The sequence below is a fragment of the Peromyscus eremicus genome, chromosome 3 (assembly GCF_949786415.1).
Source record: "Peromyscus eremicus chromosome 3, PerEre_H2_v1, whole genome shotgun sequence".
NCBI lineage: Eukaryota > Metazoa > Chordata > Mammalia > Rodentia > Cricetidae > Peromyscus > Peromyscus eremicus.
Window position 1 is genome coordinate 85,096,231 of NC_081418.1, and position 19,975 is coordinate 85,116,205.

Genomic DNA, 19,975 nt, shown 5'->3' on the forward strand with positions numbered 1-19,975 from the left:
TTCTGGGGGCTGAGCAGGACACAGATGATAATTCCATGGCTTCCAGGAGCCCAGCACTGGCTCTGCATGGCCAGGACTCCCAGTGGAGCTGCTATCCAACCCCCACCATGCCCAGAACCCAATAGGGAGGTGGCACAGTGCCAGGCCTTGGCATTGCTTTCAGGCCAGGGTTTCGTTCAAGTCTCACATTCCCAGCTGGGAGAAGGCTGTGGCTGTGGCTGTGGATAGATTCCTGTTCAAACCAGTATTTCCTCAGCTGCCCCAGTAAGCACCCAGAAGGCCGTTTTAAATGATTACACTCACCCAGCAACAGAATGTGCCACAGCCCTTGAGTAGGCCCGCTGTTCTCTCTTATTCCACTGGATTTCGTGTTGGCTCATCAGCCCAGGACCAGTGGTCTGTGTGTGTGTGTGTGTGTGTGTGTGTGTGTGTGTGTGTGTGTGTGTGTGTGTTTGTAAAGCACAGTCTACAGTACAGAGGCCCTGCTTCTGATCCTTGGTTGCCTGTGGGGTGTGTGTGTAAAGCACAGTCTACAGTACAGAGGCCCTGCTTCTGATCCTTGGTTGCCTGTGGGGTGTGTGTGTGTGTGTGTGTGTGTGTGTGTGTGTGTAGCACAGTCTACAGTACAGAGGCCCTGCTTCTGATCCTTGGTTGCCTGTGGGGTGTGTGTGTGTGTGTGTGTGTGTGTGTGTGTGTGTGTGTAGCACAGTCTACAGTACAGAGGCCCTGCTTCTGATCCTTGGTTGCCTGTGGGGTGTGTGTGTGTGTGTGTGTGTGTGTGTGTGTGTGTGAAGCACAGTCTACAGTACAGAGGCCCTGCTTCTGATCCTTGGTTGCCTGTGGTGTGTGTGTGTGTGTGTGTGTGTGTGTGTGTGTGTGTGTGTGTGAAGCACAGTCTACAGTACAGAGGCCCTGCTTCTGATCCTTGGTTGCCTGTGGGGTGTGTGTGTAAAGCACAGTCTACAGTACAGAGGCCCTGCTTCTGATAACTGGTGTTCTCCCTGGTCACAGGCCTAGTTCTATTTCTTGTTAATGACACAGTATGGAATATTGAGGAGGGCAGAGAGCGTGTGCTGGGGAGAAGAGAGAAGCTGAGCCAGGTACAGAGGTGTAAGCCTGTAATCCTGACACACTTAGGAGGTAGAGGCAGGAGGATCATGAGTTTAGCCTTTGCTACATAGTGAGTTCAAGGTCAACCTAGGCTATATGAGACCCTATCTCAAAACAAGCTAGAGAGCGTGAAGGAGCGTGTCACAAAGAGGCCCCCACCCTGAAGGTGTAGCAAGAGGGTGGTGTCTTGGTGAGCCTGGACCAGAGGCTGAGAGGCCTAGTGGCAGCCACCCCAAGCCACCCATCCTGTGTCCTAAGGGTTATTGTGGCTTCTGAGCTGTGACACACTGATTCTTCTGTCCCACACAAAGCCAGAAAGTCTGACAAGTTCATCTTTTTGGTGTTGTGCCAAGAAGCAAAGGAAGGTGAGCTCCTCTGTGGACCCTCCCCTCAGTTTTGCATGAGACTTCCACAGAGGAGCACATGCCGGGAGAGAGGAAGACACACCCAGTGATTCTGCCCGTTTTAGACTTATGGAGACTTTAAGGTCTCCCGTGGGAAGGCGGTCCTCCTGTGGGAAGGCAGTCCTCCCTACCTCCAAGGAAAATGCAGCTCCCAGCTCTCAGCGGCCTCCTCTCTCCACCTCCACCCCACCAGAACAGATTCCTGGGTTACCTGGAGCTGTGCACACCCTGGTCTGGATGAAGGTCCCCTCCCTGCTGGGGGTGCTGGCTCCCTTCCAGCCAGACCCTCCTAGGGCCCATGTGGCCTGACATGCTGGGATCCCGTGCTTCCAGTGGATGCTGCCGAGTCAGCCTTGCAGGCTCAGAGCAAGGGAAGGGGACAGGAAGGAAGGAAGGAAGCACCCAGACTGATCTCTCCTAGCCCTGTAACCTCTGTGACCTGTCTTCGGGAGGAAGAGGCCTGGTAACAAACATTCTGAGACCCTGTGAATCCGACAGGGCCAACTGCAGGGCATAGCACCCTGGGAAGCCTCTGTTGGTGCCATCTCTGGGCCAGATTTGGAGTGGCCTGAAACACAAGCAGAGATGACAGCTTCTACAGCTTCACTTGGGAAGCCAGAGACGCGCAGGGCCTGAGGCTCTCGGGTGTTAGGTGAGGGCTGGGGCGAGGGAGAACAGCCAGGCCCCGAAGCAAATGCAGGAACAGCCTGGGGTGGACACCACACTAGTCAACTCTAACAAGAGCCACCGTGCTCACTGGCTAGAGCTTGCAAGGCGTCTCCTGGCCTGGGTGGGCCAGATGGGTAAGGAGCTTGCCACAAAAGCCAGACGACCTGGTTTTAATCTCCAGAACCTAAAGGTGGAGAGAGAGAACTTCACAAAGCTGTCTTCTGATCCCCACATGTCATGTCGGGTGTGCCCCACATCCCATATCATGCACACAAACAATAATAAATACGACGTCCCCGGGCCTGCAGGTGCAGGCAGGGGAACTGAGGTAGCAGGGAGCCCGGGCGCAGGAAGCCTCTCCATCCGGGGCTCTAAGGCGTCTGCCTGCAGCCCCACCTGCACCCTAGGCGCTAACCTGCCCAGCTCAATCTGGTGCCCAGACAACGGGGCGCAGGAAGGTCCTGAACTGTCTTGGAAGAAAACACTAGAGACTACAACAGTTCCTTTATTCTAAAACTGCTGGTGGGTGAGCGAGTTCCCAGAGCTTCTCAGCCAGGCCAGATAACCAGTTAACCTGGTGCGCGGTCTCCCTAGGAGCCCCCAGCCTGTGGGCGGTGGGGATCGGGCGCCACGATAACTAGTCTAGCTAGCCCAGTGCCCATTTCTAGCTCACAAATCATGGTGGGCAAGGAGCTAGGGGTAGGGGGAGAAAGGTGGAGATAAGTGTCCTGAAAATCGTGGTGGTTGAAGGAGAGGCCTGCCCATCAGTCAGTCGCTTTTAACTGTGCTGTGCTGCCCCCTGCTGGCCGAAGGTATTGTTGCCTCTGCCTCTCCAATTCCAACCTCAGACTCTGCGGGCAGCGGCTGGGTTGGACTCCGAGGGGCAGCTTCCAGGAACTCTTCCTCTAGGTGCGGATGGGTAGACTGTTCAGACGCCGCTGTCCTACTTTGTGGTCTGTTCACTTCCACTGAGGTATCGGGAGCCTAACCCTGTGAACTGGAGCGCAGCGGGGAACGACAGAAAACTCCTCTCCTTGCTTCAAAAGCGGCGAGGAGGTAAATTCTAGCTGCCTGAATGGGCTTCACTACGCCCACGTGGGATCTTCCTAATCTCAGCTGCAGAGGCAGGAAGGGCTCTGAATGCTTGCCTTTCTAGGAATGGTCCCCGGGGTGGGTCAGATCAACCCGGCACTCTCCAGTGAGTGAGACTGCAGGTCACACACGCCTGTGAAGGTGAGATCCTTGGAGTGAGGCCCCTGTGATCCAGAGCACTTCTGTGCCCCCAACAAGGAGGCCTGTCCCTTTGACACCCGGGCTAGGTAGGCGTCCAGAGTCTTGAGCAGCCGTTTGGGGCTCTTCTTGGCCAATACTTCCAAGTCTGGAACAGAGGAGATTGGGAACTGAGGGCTGAGGGGGTCTGGGGGACACAAGGCCTCAAGTCCAGTGGCCCTGTGAACACGTCCAACCCTGTCCTTTAGAGACAAGAGTAAAAAAGTCATCAAAGATGGCAAAACCTGACCGAGCCCAGGGACTGCTTCTTCCTTGTGACAGAGATCTCAACTCTGGAGAATCGAGCTAACTGCTAGACCTCACATGCTTTAGTTTAAAATTTTTTATTTTATCTTATATGTATGGAGTTTTGCTTGAATGTATGTGTGTGTACCACGTGTGCTTGATGCCTGAGGAGGTCAGAAGCGGGCGCCAGATCCCCTGGAACTGGAGTGGTGAGCCCCATGTGGGTGCTGGGTTAGAGGCCAGTCCTGTGGAGGAGCAGCCAGTGCTCTCTCTCAAGCGCTGAGCCATCCCTCCAGCCCTGGCTTTCACGGTTTTCTTGTTTTGTTCTGTTCGTTTGAGACAGGGCTCCTGTAGACCTGGAACTTCTTACCTTCCTGTCTCCACCTATTAAGTGCCGAGATTACAGGCTTGAGCCACCACACGGCTTGTGCGGCTCCGGGAATTGAACCCAGGGCTCCCACATGCCAGGCAGGAGCTTTAACAACAGCACCACATCCCAGCCCCAACTTTTATTGACTGTGTGTTTTCAAGACTTATTATTTTTCAAGATATGCATATAAGTCTGAGTGTGGATATGTGCACGTGAGTGTGAGTGCCTCAGAGGTCAGAGGTCAGTATCTCTCCAGAGCTGGAGTTACAGCAGAGGTGAGCTGCCCAGCGTGGGTGCTGGGAACCAAATGGGTTCTCTGCAAGAGCAGTAGGCCCTCTAACCACTAAGCCATTTTGTCGGTCCTGTTTTGTTGTTTGTTACTATGTAGCTCTGGCTTGCCTGAAACTCACATGCAGACAGGCTGGCCTTGACCTCACAGAGAACTGCCTGAAACTCACATGTAGACCAGGCTGGCCTTGAACTCAAAGAGAACTGCCTGAAACTCACATGTAGCCCAGGCTGGCCTTGAACTCACAGAGAACTGCCTGAAACTCACATGCAGACCAGGCTGGCCTTGACTTCACAGAGAACTGCCTGAAACTCACATGTAGACCAGGCTGGCCTTGAACTCAAAGAGAACTGCCTGAAACTCACATGTAGCCCAGGCTGGCCTTGAACTCACAGAGAACTGCCTGAAACTCACATGCAGACCAGGCTGGCCTTGACTTCACAGAGAACTGCCTGAAACTCACATGTAGACCAGGCTGGCCTTGACCTCACAGAGAACTGCCTGAAACTCACATGCAGACCAGGCTGGCCTTGACTTCACAGAGATCTGCCTGTTGAGCTTCAAATTTTTGGTTCAGAAGATGTGGGTTTTTGTTGTTGTGTGATGTGATCATGAAGAACCACGAATGGTCAAGACTGTAATCCCAACACAGGGGAATGGATCAGGACTGTGGCCTGGCTACAGGGTGAGACTATCTCAAAAATCTAAACAAAAATAACAACGACCAGTCATCAGACATACGGCCGGCCCACCAAGCACACCGTAATCTTTTTTTTTTTTCTTCTTTGAGACAGGGTTTCTCTGAGTCCAGGACTACAGTCCCGGAACTCCCTCTGAAGAGCAGGCTGGACATCTGTAATCTTTGCAGTCAGGAAGCAGAGGCAGATGGACTGCCACAAATTCAAGGCCATTCTGGTCTACGCAGCAAGTTCCAGGTTGGCCAGGGCCTTATAGGGAGACCCTGCTCAGACACGCAAACAGATAACAGGAAAGGGGACGGAAGTGCATGGACAGACAGACGGGAGGGGCATGGCGGCAGAGAAGGAGAGACAGCAGGCCCCAGGGGTTCTGGGGGAGGGGAGGGGAGGAGGGGGGAGGGAAAGGCAGTAGTCCACAGGAGAAAGTGCGCACCTTTGAGGACAAAGCCCGAGTCTGAGATGGTCCTCTGCTGGGTCCTCCACTCCCTCGCCAGATGAAGGAAAGTGGCCGCGTAGAAGCTGTTCACCACCGGGATGACCTTCTGCCGCCGGTTACATTCCCTGCAGGACAGAGGTGACCTGCTCAGCCGCAGATGAACCTGACTCCAGTGCCCACCCAGTCAGGGTGCCCCACCCCACCACTCCCCAAGCAGCCTGGCGTTTGGTCAGCTTAGGGAAGCGAGGTGGCTGGTGCATGGGGACGTGCCCAGATCTGAGACCCAGCAGAGCCGTGGAGAATGAGGCGTGGATGGGAATGGACCAGGCTCTGCCGGGTCACTCTGATCTGACAGGGACTCACCTGGAGAGACACTCTTCCCTCAGGGCCTGGATGGCAATGCGGGTGATGTTCACAGACATCACACAGAAAGGGAATTGCTGGAATGGAGGAACGAAGGTCAGTGGCGGCCGGCTCTGCCTTATGTGCTGCTTCTGCCGCATGTGGCTGGCAGGAGCGGCTGCCGCTGTTACTGGCCCTGCTTTCCACCTTACATACCAAAATCCTTAACGGTAACTTAAGGCTGGAATCTAGGACTCCATATGAGGTTAGTCCAAACTAGATCTGCATCCAATTCCCTCTTTTTTCACATTGGACCGGGTTTCACAGATCGCATGCTTGACATAAACTCTTTGTAGCCAAGGTCGACCTTGAACTTTTTAATTACTTATTTAATGTGTATGATATGACTCTTTTGTCTGCATGAATGTCTGTGTACCATGTGTGTACCTAGTGCCTGAGGAGGCTAGAAGAGGGTGTTGGACCCCTGGAACTGGAATTATAGATGGTTGTGGCCTGCCATGTGGGTGCTGGGGATTGAACCCTAGTCCTTTGGAAGAACAGCCAGTACTCTTAACCATGGAGCCATCATCTCTCCAACTCTTGTTCTTGAACTTCCATCCACCTGCCGAATACTGGGATTACAGTCATGTGCCACCATGCCTATTGTGTGGGGCTGGGGATCGAACCCAGGGCCTCGTGAAGGCTAAGCAAGCATTCAACCAACTCTACTACATCCCATCACTTTCGTGTTTTGACACAGGGTCTCACTATGCAGCTCGGGCTGTGTTGGCACCTGCGATGTAGACCAGGCTGGCCTCGAACTTGTGTTCCTCCTGGGCATCTTTTTGCATTTTCATTTGCACCCATGTTTTTCTTTTGGGCTTGAATATTTCTGAATACCAAAGCAGGGTGATCCAAGCATCTTTTGAGGCTCAGCTGGCCTCACTCCTGAAGATTCTGGGGTGTGACATGGGTACCACATCCCAGGTGATTCTGGAGTGAGGTGCTGACTGGGACCACTGATGTGGACTCTAGGCCCAGCCCTACCGCTTCTGAATGCCTGCTCTGTGCATAATGCTGGACCTCTCAGAACTGCACACACAGTGCTGAAGAGACGCCTCCTGGAAAGCTGGTCAATCACTGTCAGCATAGCTACAAGGTGCCTCAATAAAGGAGACTGGCATGTCCCACTTCTCTCGGGACAGCGCTGCTTTTTGGGACAAAGTGCTAAAAGCCTTGGGATGCACGGAGGCTGGGGTCTCTCAGCATCTGGAGGCTTGAGTCAATTCTCTCTCCCCCCCCCCCCCCCCCCTCTCTGTATAACCTTGGCTGTCCTGGATCTCACTCTATAGACCAGGCTGGCCTCGAACTCAGAGATCTGCCTCTGCCTCCTGAGTGCTGGGATTAAAGATGTGTGCCACCACCACCCTGCTTGAGTCGATTCTCTTTCAGCAGGAGGCATGACAGGCACCTGAAACTTAAGCTCTCTCTTAAGTCCTTTCTTTTTTAAAAAATATTTTTAACTTTACGTGTATGGGCATGTTGCCTGTATGTATGTCTGTGTCCCACGTGTGCCTGGCAGGTCAAGAGAAGGCGCCAATCTCCTGGGACTGGAGCTACAGACAGCTGCAAGCGCCGTGTGGGTGCTGGGAACCAGCCCGGGTCCTCTGGAGGGGCAGCCAGTGCTCTTCACTGCTGAGTCATCGCTCTATCCCATAATAGGTTTTCTTGATTATACTCATTTACTTTTGTGTGGCAGGTGCACACGCAGCGGCCCATGTGTCAAGGTCAGAGAACAATTTGTAGGAATCAGTTTTCTTTCAACTGCGTGGTTCCTGGGCAGCAAGGGCCTTTATCTGCTGAGCCATCTCCATGGCCCTCAGCCATCTTTTTAGGAGGAAACAGACATGGCTTCTGGTTCGACATGTCACAGAGACTGCATCTGGAAAACTCCATGTTTTGGAGGTCAAACTTCACATGGTGGCGGGCAGTGGTGGCACATGCCTTTAATCCCTGCACTCGGAAGGCAGAGCCAGGTGGATCTCTGTGAGTTTGAGGCCAGCCTGGTCTACAGAGCAAGATCCAGGACAGGCACCAAAACTATACAGAGAAACCCTGTCTCGAAACAAAACAAAACAAAACAAAACAAAACAAAACAAAACAAAACAAACAAACTTCACATTGTTTCTTGTTTTGAGGCCAGGTCTTACTGTGTAGCCCAGCTGGCCTTGAACTCTGCAGCCTCCCACCGTGCAGGTTTCACCCTGAAACACTGGGATTATAGTCAGGGGTGGTGGTATACACTTGCTAACAGCCTGGGAGGCAGTGGAGGGTCACTGAAGCCTAGGAGGCATCAGGTGGCTCACAGCCACCTTAACTTTAGTGCCAGGGGATCTGAAGTCTCTAGCTCTGCAGGCACACACACTCACATGCACACATACTTATATGCATTATTTTAAAAATAAATCTCGTCTTAAAAAGTGGATGGGTAAAAATTTGAGGGTAAACAGGACATTTGCATAATTTCAAAGTATTTTTTGGTAAGATGGTTATTGATTGTAAGGGGGAAATGGAAACCTTATTTAAATGGACATGGACCAGAGGACACTATCTTAACCAAAGCTAACACCACAGGAATGACACACAGAAGACAGTGTGTGCGCCTTGGTACCAGGCACCCAGGAAAACACGTTACATACATGGAGCCACTGTGCCCCAAATGCAAACCTCCAGCTGAATTTAAAAAAAAGAGAGACAAACCTAAACTGAGGGATAGTCTACAAAAGAACTGAGCACGGGTCCTTTAATGTGTCAAGGTTGTGAAAGACAAAGACTCCTACAGGCTGGAGGAGACAAGGAGACGAGACAAGATGCAATGATCCACGTGCAAAAGAGGGACAGCAGAAAATGAAGGAGACCAGAGCAAAGGTCTCCAGATGTGCACTGGCAGTCACTGTTTGCATAACAGGCAGAGGGAAGATTGCTGGGGAAGTGGAAGGAACGGCAGATGCTGCTCTCTCTGACGTCCTTTGGCAAGTTTTCTGTAACTTTAAAGTTGAAGGGACACGAGCCCCCTAGAGCACGTGGCTCTGGCAGGCCTTGCCCTTCCCTCTGCCTCGCTTACCATTAGATTACACTCCTGAAACTAGCCACCAAGGTCTAGTCCCTTATTTGGCCGCTTCCTCCTCCGGAGGCTGACTACCAAAGTCCAGCAATCGAAAGTCCCCTTTGGTTCACCTAATTAACGTGATCAATCAAAATTAAACACGTCATCCTAACACTGGGTTTCCCCTTTACCTTTATAGACGGCCATTTTCCTATGGGCCACATCTGTCTCCTTTCTATCCAGAGACAGTTCTTTGTCCCTCGGGGACAAATACCCCTGCCCCTTTTCCTGTCCCCATCTCCTTTCCCACCCCATCCTAGCCCATTCTAACACAGGCCTCCCCTTCTTCCCCTCTTGAGAATGACACCTGCAAGGTCATTGGCTGCTGTTTTTCTGCCTGAGTCAGGAAGCAGCCACTTTAACTTTTCTTCCCCACTTAATAAAGGATCTCTCTGTGAAAACAGGTGTTTGGGTGTGGTTTGTGCCTAATACGGGGTCTGGAAGGGAGCCCCCACTGTGTGGGAGTCCCCTTCAAAAATCATTACAAAATAAAATGTTAAAGTGCATTGGTCAGGAAGCAGAAGCAGGAGGATCAGGAATTCTCGGCTAGTGCTGGCTACAGAGTGAGTTTGAGGCCAGTCTCTCTACCAGAAAGCCTATAATGGAGCTGGTGAGATGTCTCAGCCGGTTTGCCGCCAAACCGGAAGACCTGAATTGATCCCCAGGACCCACATGGCAAGAGGAGAGAACGAACTCCTTTCTTTCTTTTTTTTTTTTTTTTCTTTTTCTTTTCTTTTTTTTTTTTTAAAGGGCATCAGATCTTACTACAGGTGGTTGTGAGCCACAATGTGGTTGCTGGGAATTGAACTCAGGACCTTTGGAAGAGCAGCCAGTGCTCTTAACCTCTGAGCCATCTCTTCAGCCCCCGAGAGAACGAACTCCTACAAGATGTCCTCTTCTGGTGTACTTGTGCATGCACACAAGCATGTACACACACACACACACACACACACACACACGCACGCACGCACGTGTGCACACACACACACACACACACACACACACACACACACACTACTGTTCTCACATTGGTTCTCAGCACCCACATGAGGAGGCTCACAATCACATTCTCCGTCATGGGATCATGAGCCCTATTCTGGCCTCCACAGGCACCTGCACTCACGTGAACATACCTGCACACAGACACACGTGTATACAAAGAATGTAAAATAAGGTAGGGGCTAGAGAGACGGCTCGTGGTCGGGAGTGGTGGTTGCTCTTCCAGAACACGAGTGTGACTCCCAGCACCCACATGGGGGCTCACAACCTCTGTAACTACATTTCCAGGGGAGCTGATGCCCTCTTCTGGCCTCCTTGGGCACACAGACATACATACAGGCAAACATCCACACACATAAAAATAAAAAATAACGTAATTTTTAAAAAGTGCATTGATCCAAGCCAATGATGATCCAAGTCAATCTGGCCCCGTGATAGGGTGGAGGCAGGGTCCCAACCACCTGCCCTTCCTTTCATCCTAAACTTGGCTCTTTGTTCTGTGTGGTGGTTCACTTTTAGGAGTTTTTATTTAACTTTTCACAATTACACACACACACCACACACTGTACTTTGATCACATCCCCCTCAACACCCTACCTTACCACATTCTCTCTAGCAAGCCCCTTCCTACTTCCCCGTCTTTTCTTGTATCCACTGCATTTAATTAGGAGTGCTGTGTGAGCAGAAGTGAGGAGAGTTGATATTTACTCTTGACTGTCAACTTGACAGGGTCTAGACTCCCCAGAGACAAGCCTCTGGGCAGGTCGGTGAGGGATTCTCTCGATTAGTTAACTGAGGTGGGAAAGCCACCCTAAATACTGGTGTTGGGCTGGTGTCCTGGACTGAATAAAAAGCCAGGCAAGCAGCAGCATTCACTGTTTTCTGCTTGTGACTGTGGATGCCATGTGACTGACCATCGTGGATGCCATGTGACTGCCCATCTGGGTCACTTACACCCTCCCTCCCTTCAGCTGCTTTTGGGAAGTAGTCTGTCTAGCAACAGAAAGGTAACTAATACACCTCCACTTATTATCTTGAAAATACCAGGGCCAATCTCATTTGGTTCTGTTTGTGTGTTTTGCCTTTTTGAAATGGGGTCTCATGTAGCCCAGGCTGGCCTGGAACGTACTCTGTAACGGAGGGTGACCTTGAACTACCGATTTTCCTGCCTCCACCACTTGATGGATGCTGATCTCACCTAGCTTTATTTGTTCTTTGCACCTTTTCATGTGGTTGCAGGACCCCCTTTGCCAGACTCCAGGGCTGTGACTGGCTTCCTGCACTCCACCCCAAACAAGCTCTGTGTAACCCTTGGTCTGTGCCTATCTTTTACCTTTCCCCTACTTCCCAAATGTGCCACTGTGCTCCTGGCACAGCTGTCGTACTCAATGTGTGATGCGCATAGGACGATGATAAGCATCCAATTACAGCAAATGTTCCTGTGAATAAATAAATACTCGCTCTATTTGTGGACCTGGCCCTCTGCTGGGGACATAGTTTCCAGGCAGCGCTGTGAAGCACCAATGGCCATTTCCTATCCCTGGGGCCAGAGTATGTGTGTATGTGGAAGGGTGGTGCAGCCCGCTTTTAAATCATCCTCCCCATTTTTCCCTACTGCCTTCTAAGTCATCATGTAGCTGAGGATGGCGCTGACTTGTGACTGTCCTGACTACCTCCGAGTGCTGGAGTTACAGGTGTGCACCACAAAGCCTGCTTTGTGCTGACGATTGAACACGAGGCCTGTGGATACAAAGCAGGCACTCTACCAATGAAGCCACCTTCCCAGCCCCTGCCCCACTTTTGAGACAGGGTTCTACTGTGTAGCCCTGGCTGACCTGGAACTCTCTATGTAGACCAGGCTGGCCTTGAACTCACAACAGATCCATCTGCCTCTGACTCCTAGAGCACTGGGATTAAAGGTGTGAGCTACCACACTCACATAAAAAAAAAATTTTTTTTTATTCCTTTCTTCTTAAACAGGGTGTCTTGGAACCCAGGCTGGCCTTGAACTTGCTATGCAGCTTAGGATGACCTTGATTTTACAGGAGTGCCCTAACATGCCAGGTCCTGGGGACCTGTAATACATATTATATTGGTAAATTGTCACGTGCTGTTTGTGCATGTTGAGAGCTGACTCTTGAGGACAAGAGTCTCCTTGTCTCAGACTCAAGCCTGTTTATTTCAAGTGTCCTCTGAGACTCCTTGTCCTGAGGCAGGCTGATGTCCCAGCCCTGTGGGGGGTGGGGGGAAGGGAGGAGAGCAGCAAAGAGCTGAGGGCATTAAAGACATTGCACCTCTGAGACCAGCTAGAAGGCAAACCATTTCCAACAGGGGTTACTATTGTTTAGCCCATGGCATTCAACTGCCTGCAGCGGGACCAAGAAGCTGGAAGCTCCTCCATGGAGACCACCCTGCTTTGCCCAGAACTCTCTCAGTCAGGCACTTCAGCACGAGTGTTTGAGCAGGGTCTTTCCCATCGTTTCTGCTGGATGTGGTAACTGCCTGATTTGATGAACATTCTTATCTGTTACTTGATATTTATTCTTTTAAAAAAAAAAAACCATTTATTTATTTATTTGTTTGTTTGTTTGTTTACTTATATGAGTGCACTGTCTGCAGAAGAGGGCATCAGATCCCACCATAGACGGTTGTGAGTCACCATGTGGTGCTAGGAATTGAACTCGGGACCTCTGGAAGATCAGTCAGTTCTCTTAATGCTATGTCATCTCTCCAGTCTGATAGTTATTCTTTTACTTTTGCTTACTATATGGTTAATAAACTCACTCATTCAAAACGGAAAATATGGCTGTCATACACCGTCCTCTGGATAGAACAGAACTGAACCCAAGGCTCTGTGTACCCCAGGCAAGCACTCTACCAACTGAGCTGCATCCCCAGGCTCTAACTTTGATTTTTTTTCTACGTTATTAGATAATATTACCCACTTACAACTTTTCTGTACACTTGAAATTTCATGAAAATAACCACTTGTCATGGATGGGGGCTCACACCTGTAATCCTAGCCCTTGGAATGCTGAAGCAGGAGGATCACTATGTATTTAAGGACAATCTGGGCTACACAGTGAGTTCCAGGACAGCCCGGACAACAGAGTGAAATGCTGACTCAAAAACTAAGAACAAAACAGAACAAAATAAGGGGCTGGAGAAGTGGCTCAGTGGTTAAGGCACTGGTTGCTCTCGAAGGTTCCCAGCACCCATGTCAGGCAGCTCACAACCTCCTGTAACTCCAGCTCCTGGGGATCCAGCGCCCTCTTCGGGCCTCCACGGGCACTGCACTTATGTGCACATACACACATACACACAAATACACATAAATAAAAATAAAATCTTAAAAACAAAAAAGCAAACTGAAAAACAAGAAAACACACACACACACACACACACACACACACCCTTCTTGGCTTCTCTTTGCCACGAAATCCTCTGAAAACTGAGTCTACATTTACCGTCTCAAATTCATTCCTCCCACTCTACTCCCTTTTAAACTTAATCCAAGCCAAGGCTCTTTGTCTCTTATATCCACTGAAAACCTCCTATTTTCGTTCCCAGTGACAGCCTGGCAATCCTTAGGTCTTACCAGCCAGCACCATCTGACCCCAGGCCAAGGCCAACGCTGCATCCTCCTTCCAGTGACTTCCCAGGTGCTCTGTCTCCTGGGCTCCTACTCATGTAACATTGGAAGCACTGTCACTCAGTCCCAGGGCATCTCACTCCACCTCCATGACTGAAAGCATGGCCTCTACCACTGACGAATTTTCAGAATTGCTTGCAGAGCTTCTTACAACACAGGCTTCTAGGACCCACAGAGGGTCTGGGAGGGGTACTGGAATGGCTGCCGTCCCCCCATCATCATCCTTCTCCTCCCTCTCCTTCATTCCCTCCCTTCTCCTCTCTCTCTTTTCTTTCTAGCTAGATAGCCCAGGCTTGCCTTGAACTTGGTATGTAGCCCAGGCTATGTGCAACTCACTACAGGTATTTATTTTATGGTAGTGCTGGGGACTGAGCCTGCACCCTGAGCCTGCTAGGTAAGTGCTCTTTCATAGCTACATTTCCAACCCCTGGAAGTCGCAACATGGGGCCTTGAACTGGTGCCTCAGCCTCTTGAGTGCTGGGATTACTGTTGTGTGTCACCACACGGAGCTCAGAATGTGCACTTATTCTTATTTATTTTTTTATGTGTGTGGTGTTTTGCATGTATGTCTGTGCACCGAATGCATGCCTGGTGCTTGAGGAGGGCAGGAGAGTGTCAGATCCCCTAGAACTGGAGTGACAGACCATTGTGAACCACCATATGGGTGCTGGGAATCAAACCCGGGCTTTCTAAAGAGCAGTCAGTGTTCCTCTGTGTAGCCCTGGCTGTTCTGGAACAATTTCTGTAGACCAGGCTGGCCTCAGACTCAGAGATTCCCCTGCCTCTGCCTCCCCTGTGTTGGGCTTAAGGCCTGTGCCACCACCGCCCCGTGCAGTCAGTGTTCTTAACCACTGAGCCGACTCTCCAGTCCTACTCCTGCTTTTTCTTTATGGTACTTTTTTTTTTTTTTTTTTTTTTAGAAAAGGTCTAACTATGTGGTTCTAGCTGACCTGGATCTCGCTCTGTAGACCAGGCTGGCCTCAAACTCACAGAGATCTGCCTGCTTCTGCCTCCCGAGTGCTGGGATTAAAGGCGTGCGCCACAATGCCTCTTTTTTCCCCTTAGTTCTTCTTAGTTTAAAAAAAAAAAAAAAATCACTGACTTCCTCCTTGTCCTAAGTCCTAAGCCTCTGTCCAGTCCATCAACACCCACAATGCTTCTATTCTCTTAGACGCACACACGAGTCTTATTTTATTCACCTCCTCTGAAATGTCCCTGTTCCAAGCCCCTACCTCCCCGAACTGGGGTGACCACAGGGACCTCCCTAGAAACTGCTGTTTACCTGGCAGCAGGTGAGGTCCCTGTACATGCCACCGTGCTGCTCCAGCTCTGCAGTTATTCCTGAGGCAACAGAGGACAAACCCGGAACCACCATGTGACTGACGAGGCCTACTGCCTGGTCTGCTTCCTCGGTGGCTTCTTCTCCCACTGTGTGCCCTGTTCCTTCTACTCACTCCCAGCATGCTCTGTTTCTTGTGACCTTTGCCTCTGTTGTACCCTCTGCCTGGAACACCAGGGACCCTAGGCACAGGCTTGGCTGCCATGCCACAGCCTTCCAGACTCAGTTTATCCCCTGAGAGTTAACCCCGCCTCCTCCACTCAACACCGTGTCCCCACCTTACCAGCCCAGAGTTAACCTGCCTCCTCCACTCAACACCGTGTCCCCACCTAACCAGTCCAGAGTTAACCCCGCCTCTTCCACTCAACACCGTGTCCCACCTAACCAGCCCAGAGTTAACCCTGCCTCCTCCACTCAACACCGTGTCCCCACTAACCAGTCCAGAGTTAACCCCGCCTCCTCCACTCAACACCATGTCCCCACTAACCAGTCCAGAGTTAACCCCGCCTCCTCCACTCAACACCGTGTCCCCACCTTACCAGCCCCAGAGTTAACCTGCCTCCTCCACTCAACACCATGTCCCCACTAACTAGTCCAGAGTTAACCCCACCTCCTCCACTCAACACTGTGTCCCCACTAACTAGTCCAGAGTTAACCCCGCCTCCTCCACTCAACACCGTGTCCCCACTAACCAGTCCAGAGTTAACCCCGCCTCCTCCACTCAACACCGTGTCCCCACTAACCAGCCCATGGTTAACCTGCCTCCTCCACTCAACACCGTGTCCCTGCCTCACCAGCCCCCTTACTTTCGAATGAGTTCTGGAGTTCATTTAGAATATCATCCTGTCACCTCTGCTGAAGAGCTTCGTCTGTTTGTTCTCTGACACATCCCAAGCACCATGAGAAATAACCAGTGGGGTGGGCGGGGATGTGGAAGGGATCTTTGTTTTTTGTTCACTGAATGAAGTAATCTCTAGCCCCAGGTGGACAAATTTGGGTGGACAAATGGGAGGAAGCAGGCTGCATCTGTCTTCTTTTGGGGTGAACACTATCTTTCGCTACATGGGAAACCATCAGACCTATCCCCGAAGGGCAGGAGATACTAAGGGGCTACCAAAGCCATCACTGGGCTGATGGTTAAGACCATGGGTCACCCCAAAACTAACCCTGTCCCTTCAGAGTTGAAAGAGGTTACCAATACCGGAAGCAGCAACCCCTCTGTGGGCCTAGTGAATATGATCATAGACAATCGAATACTCCCAGTGGGCAGCTAACAGTTATGATGGTCAGTGCCGACAAATGGCAGTGTCTGGAGTCACCTGGGATATGGGCCTTGATTATGTTGTTGACATGGAGACACATATCTTAATTGTGGGCAGGACCATCCCCTGGGCAGGGGATCTGAGACCACGTGAAACGGACCAAGTGAGCTGTCCACTAGCATTCTGGCAGTTACTGTTGTTTCTTGACTGTGACACAATGTGACCAGCTGCCCCCTGAAGCTCCTGCTGCTGTGGCTCCCTGGCATTGACACACTAACATCAAACTGTGGGCAAAAACAAACCCTTCCTTAGCAGGCAGAGGCAGGCCGATCTCTGTGCGTTTGAGGCCAGCCTGTTCTACAGAGAGTGTTCCAGGACAGCCAGGGCTACAGAGAAACCCTGTCTTGAAAAACCAACCAACCAACCAACCAACCAACCAACCAAACAAACAAACAAACACCCTTTCCTTCTTCAGTAGCTCTTGCCAGAGACCTTCACCACAGCGACAGAGAAGAGAAAATAAGTCTCCAGGATTTCCATCCAGCACATGAGGAAATCAAGGCTCCGTGTCTGAGGGATTTGCTGAAGACCCACAGCTAACGAACGGTGGCGCTCAGATTCTAAGGCCTCTGACAGAGAAGCCATGCTGACACTCAGCTGCGCAGTCCTCCTGGCTGCTCAGGTCCTCATCCCGTAGCCTTCCCCTCTGCCTTCCCACCAGAACCCTACCTGGATGTGGTGATGAGACAGGCGGAAGATCTCCTGGGCCATCAGCAAGGTCTTCGAGTCCATGACCAGATAGAGCAGGTGCAGCAGGGCCAGGAAGCCTGCCCCCCTCAGGTCCGTAGCTGGATTTGCTCCTGTGCCAGAGACCAGGGTGTGACAACAGTAAGCGAGGATCCCCTGAGCTCCCAGGACTTGGCTGGGAGACTGCTCTGAGACTGACCCTGCTGGACTAGAAGAGGATTCGAGGCACAGCCCGCTTCCAGACACACCCCGATGGGCTCTGTGGGACCAAACAAGCCCATCCTTCGGCCCTCGGGACTGCCCTGGCAGCAGTCTTCCGTTCCCACAGCCTTCTGTAGTCATTTCCCCACACAACTACCGGCATGATCTTCACACAGATAGGGCTGGGGTGGAGCTTAGTTAGCAGGCAGAGTGATTGCCGGCCATACACGAGGCTCTGGGCGCCATCTCCAGCAGGGTGTGAACTGGGCATGTGCGTCAACATGCCTGTCATCCCAGCAGGAGGATAAGACGGTCAAGGTCATCCTTGTCTGTATAGCAAGTTCAAGGCCAGCAGAGAGACCATCTCCGGAAGGGAAAAAGAGGAAGAAAGACTCAAGCTGACACAGGCCTGTCCTTTCTCCTGTATCTCCACCATGTTAAGACACAGTAAGAAGGCTCTCAACAGACACCGAGAGGATTCTGGAGTCATACTCTTAGACTTCACAGACATCAGAATCAGGAGCCAAGTAAGCTTCTCATTTCTACACATTACCCTGTTGTGATAGCAACAGACAATAGACTAAGAGCAGATCAAAAAGGCCCCAGAAAAGCTGGCTCTTTAGCCAAAGGGATAGGAGAAGGGCAGCCAGGAAGACAGATCCAATTTAGATAACATCTAACCTACTCCAAGCAAACACTATAGAGATCCATGTGGCCCCACACTGCCGCCTCCTCCTCTTTCTCGGCAAAGGCCCAGTGAGGGCCCAGGTTGTCTGACTGAACCAGGCAGGTCTTAGCCGCATTAGAGAAAGCCAAATGTGGAGCTCGGCATTTACCCTGTCTAGTGTTAAGGACCCCCGTCCCCATCCTCCAGTGGAGGGGACACGGGGGGGGGGGGGGGGATGATAACAGAGTCCTGTTATCGAAGCTGAACGCATTACAGTGAATGATGTCGGTCCTTACTCCCTGACCCCAGTACCGGAGGAGGCCTGCTGGAAGAGAAGAGATAAACAAGACCCAGAGACTGAGAACGTAATGGCCAGAATGCCCAGGGTACGACTGAACATGCACTGTAGCAAGAACAAGGATAATCTCAACCTGAACAACGCCTGAGGTAAGGCAGATGCTCCAAGTACCCGAGAGATTAGAAAGCTGTTCTGGGGCTGGAGAGATGGCTCAGAGGTTAAGAGCACTGCTTGTTCTTCCAAAGGTCCTGAGTTCAATTCCCAGCAACCACATGGTGGCTCACAACCATCTGTAATGAGATCTGGTGCCCTCTTCTGGCTTGCAGGGATATGTGCAGACAGAACACTGTAGACATAATAAATAAATAAATCTTTAAAAAAAAAAAAAAAAAAGAAAGCTGTTCTGGTGGTCAGAACAATCCCCGCTTCCAAAGACGTCCACACTCTAAACGTCAGAATGTAGGGACACACTACACAGCCAAGGAGATAAAGATGCATGCAAAATCAAGGCTGCTCTCAGCAGAGAGGCGAGCGTCTTGGGGTATCTGGTGGGCTGGGTGCAGAGGAGAGGGGCCCATGAAGGCAGAAGGAGGCGGAAACACAGTAGGAGCAAGCTCAGGGATGCCCTTCTGCCTATAAGGTCTGCAGGAAGTTTCTAGAAGCTCAAAAGGTTAAGGAAATGGATTTTCCCCCAGGTCCCTTACAATGAAGTCAGCACTGCTGACCTCCTGGTCACTCTCTTCATGTCTGAGACAGGGTCCCGTGGAGTCCAGGCTGGTCTCCAACCTGCTATGTAGCTCAGCACGACTTTGGAACCTCCGCCTCAATTTGGAACCTTGTCCTAGATAGTTGTGAGCCACCATGTGGTTGCTGGGAATTGAACTCAGGGCCTCTGGAACAGCAGCCGGTGCTCTTAACCTCTGAGCCATCTCTCCAGCCCCTTGTTGTTATTTTTCAAGACAGGGTTTCTCTGTGTAACCCTAGCTGTCCTGGGACTCACTCTGTAGACCAGGCTGGCCTCGAACTCACCGAGATCCGCCTGCCTCTGCCTCCTGAGTGCTGGGATTAAAGGCGTGCGCCACCACAGCCCTGTGAAACTGTTATTTTATGGGGTGCTGGGGATTGAACACTCTAACAACTGAACTACACATCTCTTGGTCAGTAGAAATCTGTTACTGCAACTATAGAAAACTACGGCATCCCAGTTGGCCTGGAACTCTATGTAGAACAGGCTGGCTTCAAACTCACAGAGATCTGCCTCCTTATGCCTCCTGGGTGCTGGAATTGCGCCCTGCAATATAGTTTCTTATTCTTTACAAATGTGATAGGATTCGAGGAAAAAACAGTATAGGTGGAGGATGCAGTGGATAGACCGCTTATCTGGCATGCAAAAAGGCTCTGGGCTGGATGCCCAGTACTATATAAACTGGGTGTGGTGGGACTACCAGCTAGGGAGGGGGAAGCAGGAGGATCAAAATTCAGGCCAGGCTAGGCTATAAGAGACCCTGTCTCAAAAACAAACAAACAAAAAAATAAAAGCCAGGCGGTGGTGGCGCACACCTTTAATCCCAGCACTCACAGAGGCAGGCGGATCTCTGTGAGTTCGAGGCCAGCCTGGTCTACAGAGTGAGTTCCAGGACAGCTACAGCTGTTACACAGAGAAACCCTGTCATGAAAAACAAAGCAAACAAACAAAAAAAAAGTGTAATCCCAAAGCAAGTGCAATAACTGTTTCCATCCTCATTTAGAAAGAGGAAGGAACACAGGCAAACCAGATTCCAATGACGTCACTCCGTATGCTCCACCTCACA

At 51.1% G+C, this 19,975-nt stretch overlaps 1 protein-coding gene across 1 annotated transcript in view; it reads right to left on the minus strand.

Annotated features, from left to right (window-relative positions):
* Positions 1-3,331: 3,331 nt before the first annotated feature.
* Elmod3 (ELMO domain containing 3) overlaps positions 3,332-19,975 on the minus strand; it is a 34,837-nt gene continuing 18,193 nt past the window's right edge. Inside the window, exons 10-13 of the mRNA XM_059258000.1 lie at positions 16,981-17,111; positions 5,855-5,931; positions 5,489-5,616; positions 3,332-3,561 (exon numbers count right to left, since the gene is read on the minus strand). Of these exons, the coding sequence (XP_059113983.1) occupies positions 3,359-3,561; positions 5,489-5,616; positions 5,855-5,931; positions 16,981-17,111 (539 nt within the window). The 3' untranslated portion in view covers positions 3,332-3,358. The remainder of the gene's footprint in view (positions 3,562-5,488; positions 5,617-5,854; positions 5,932-16,980; positions 17,112-19,975) is intronic.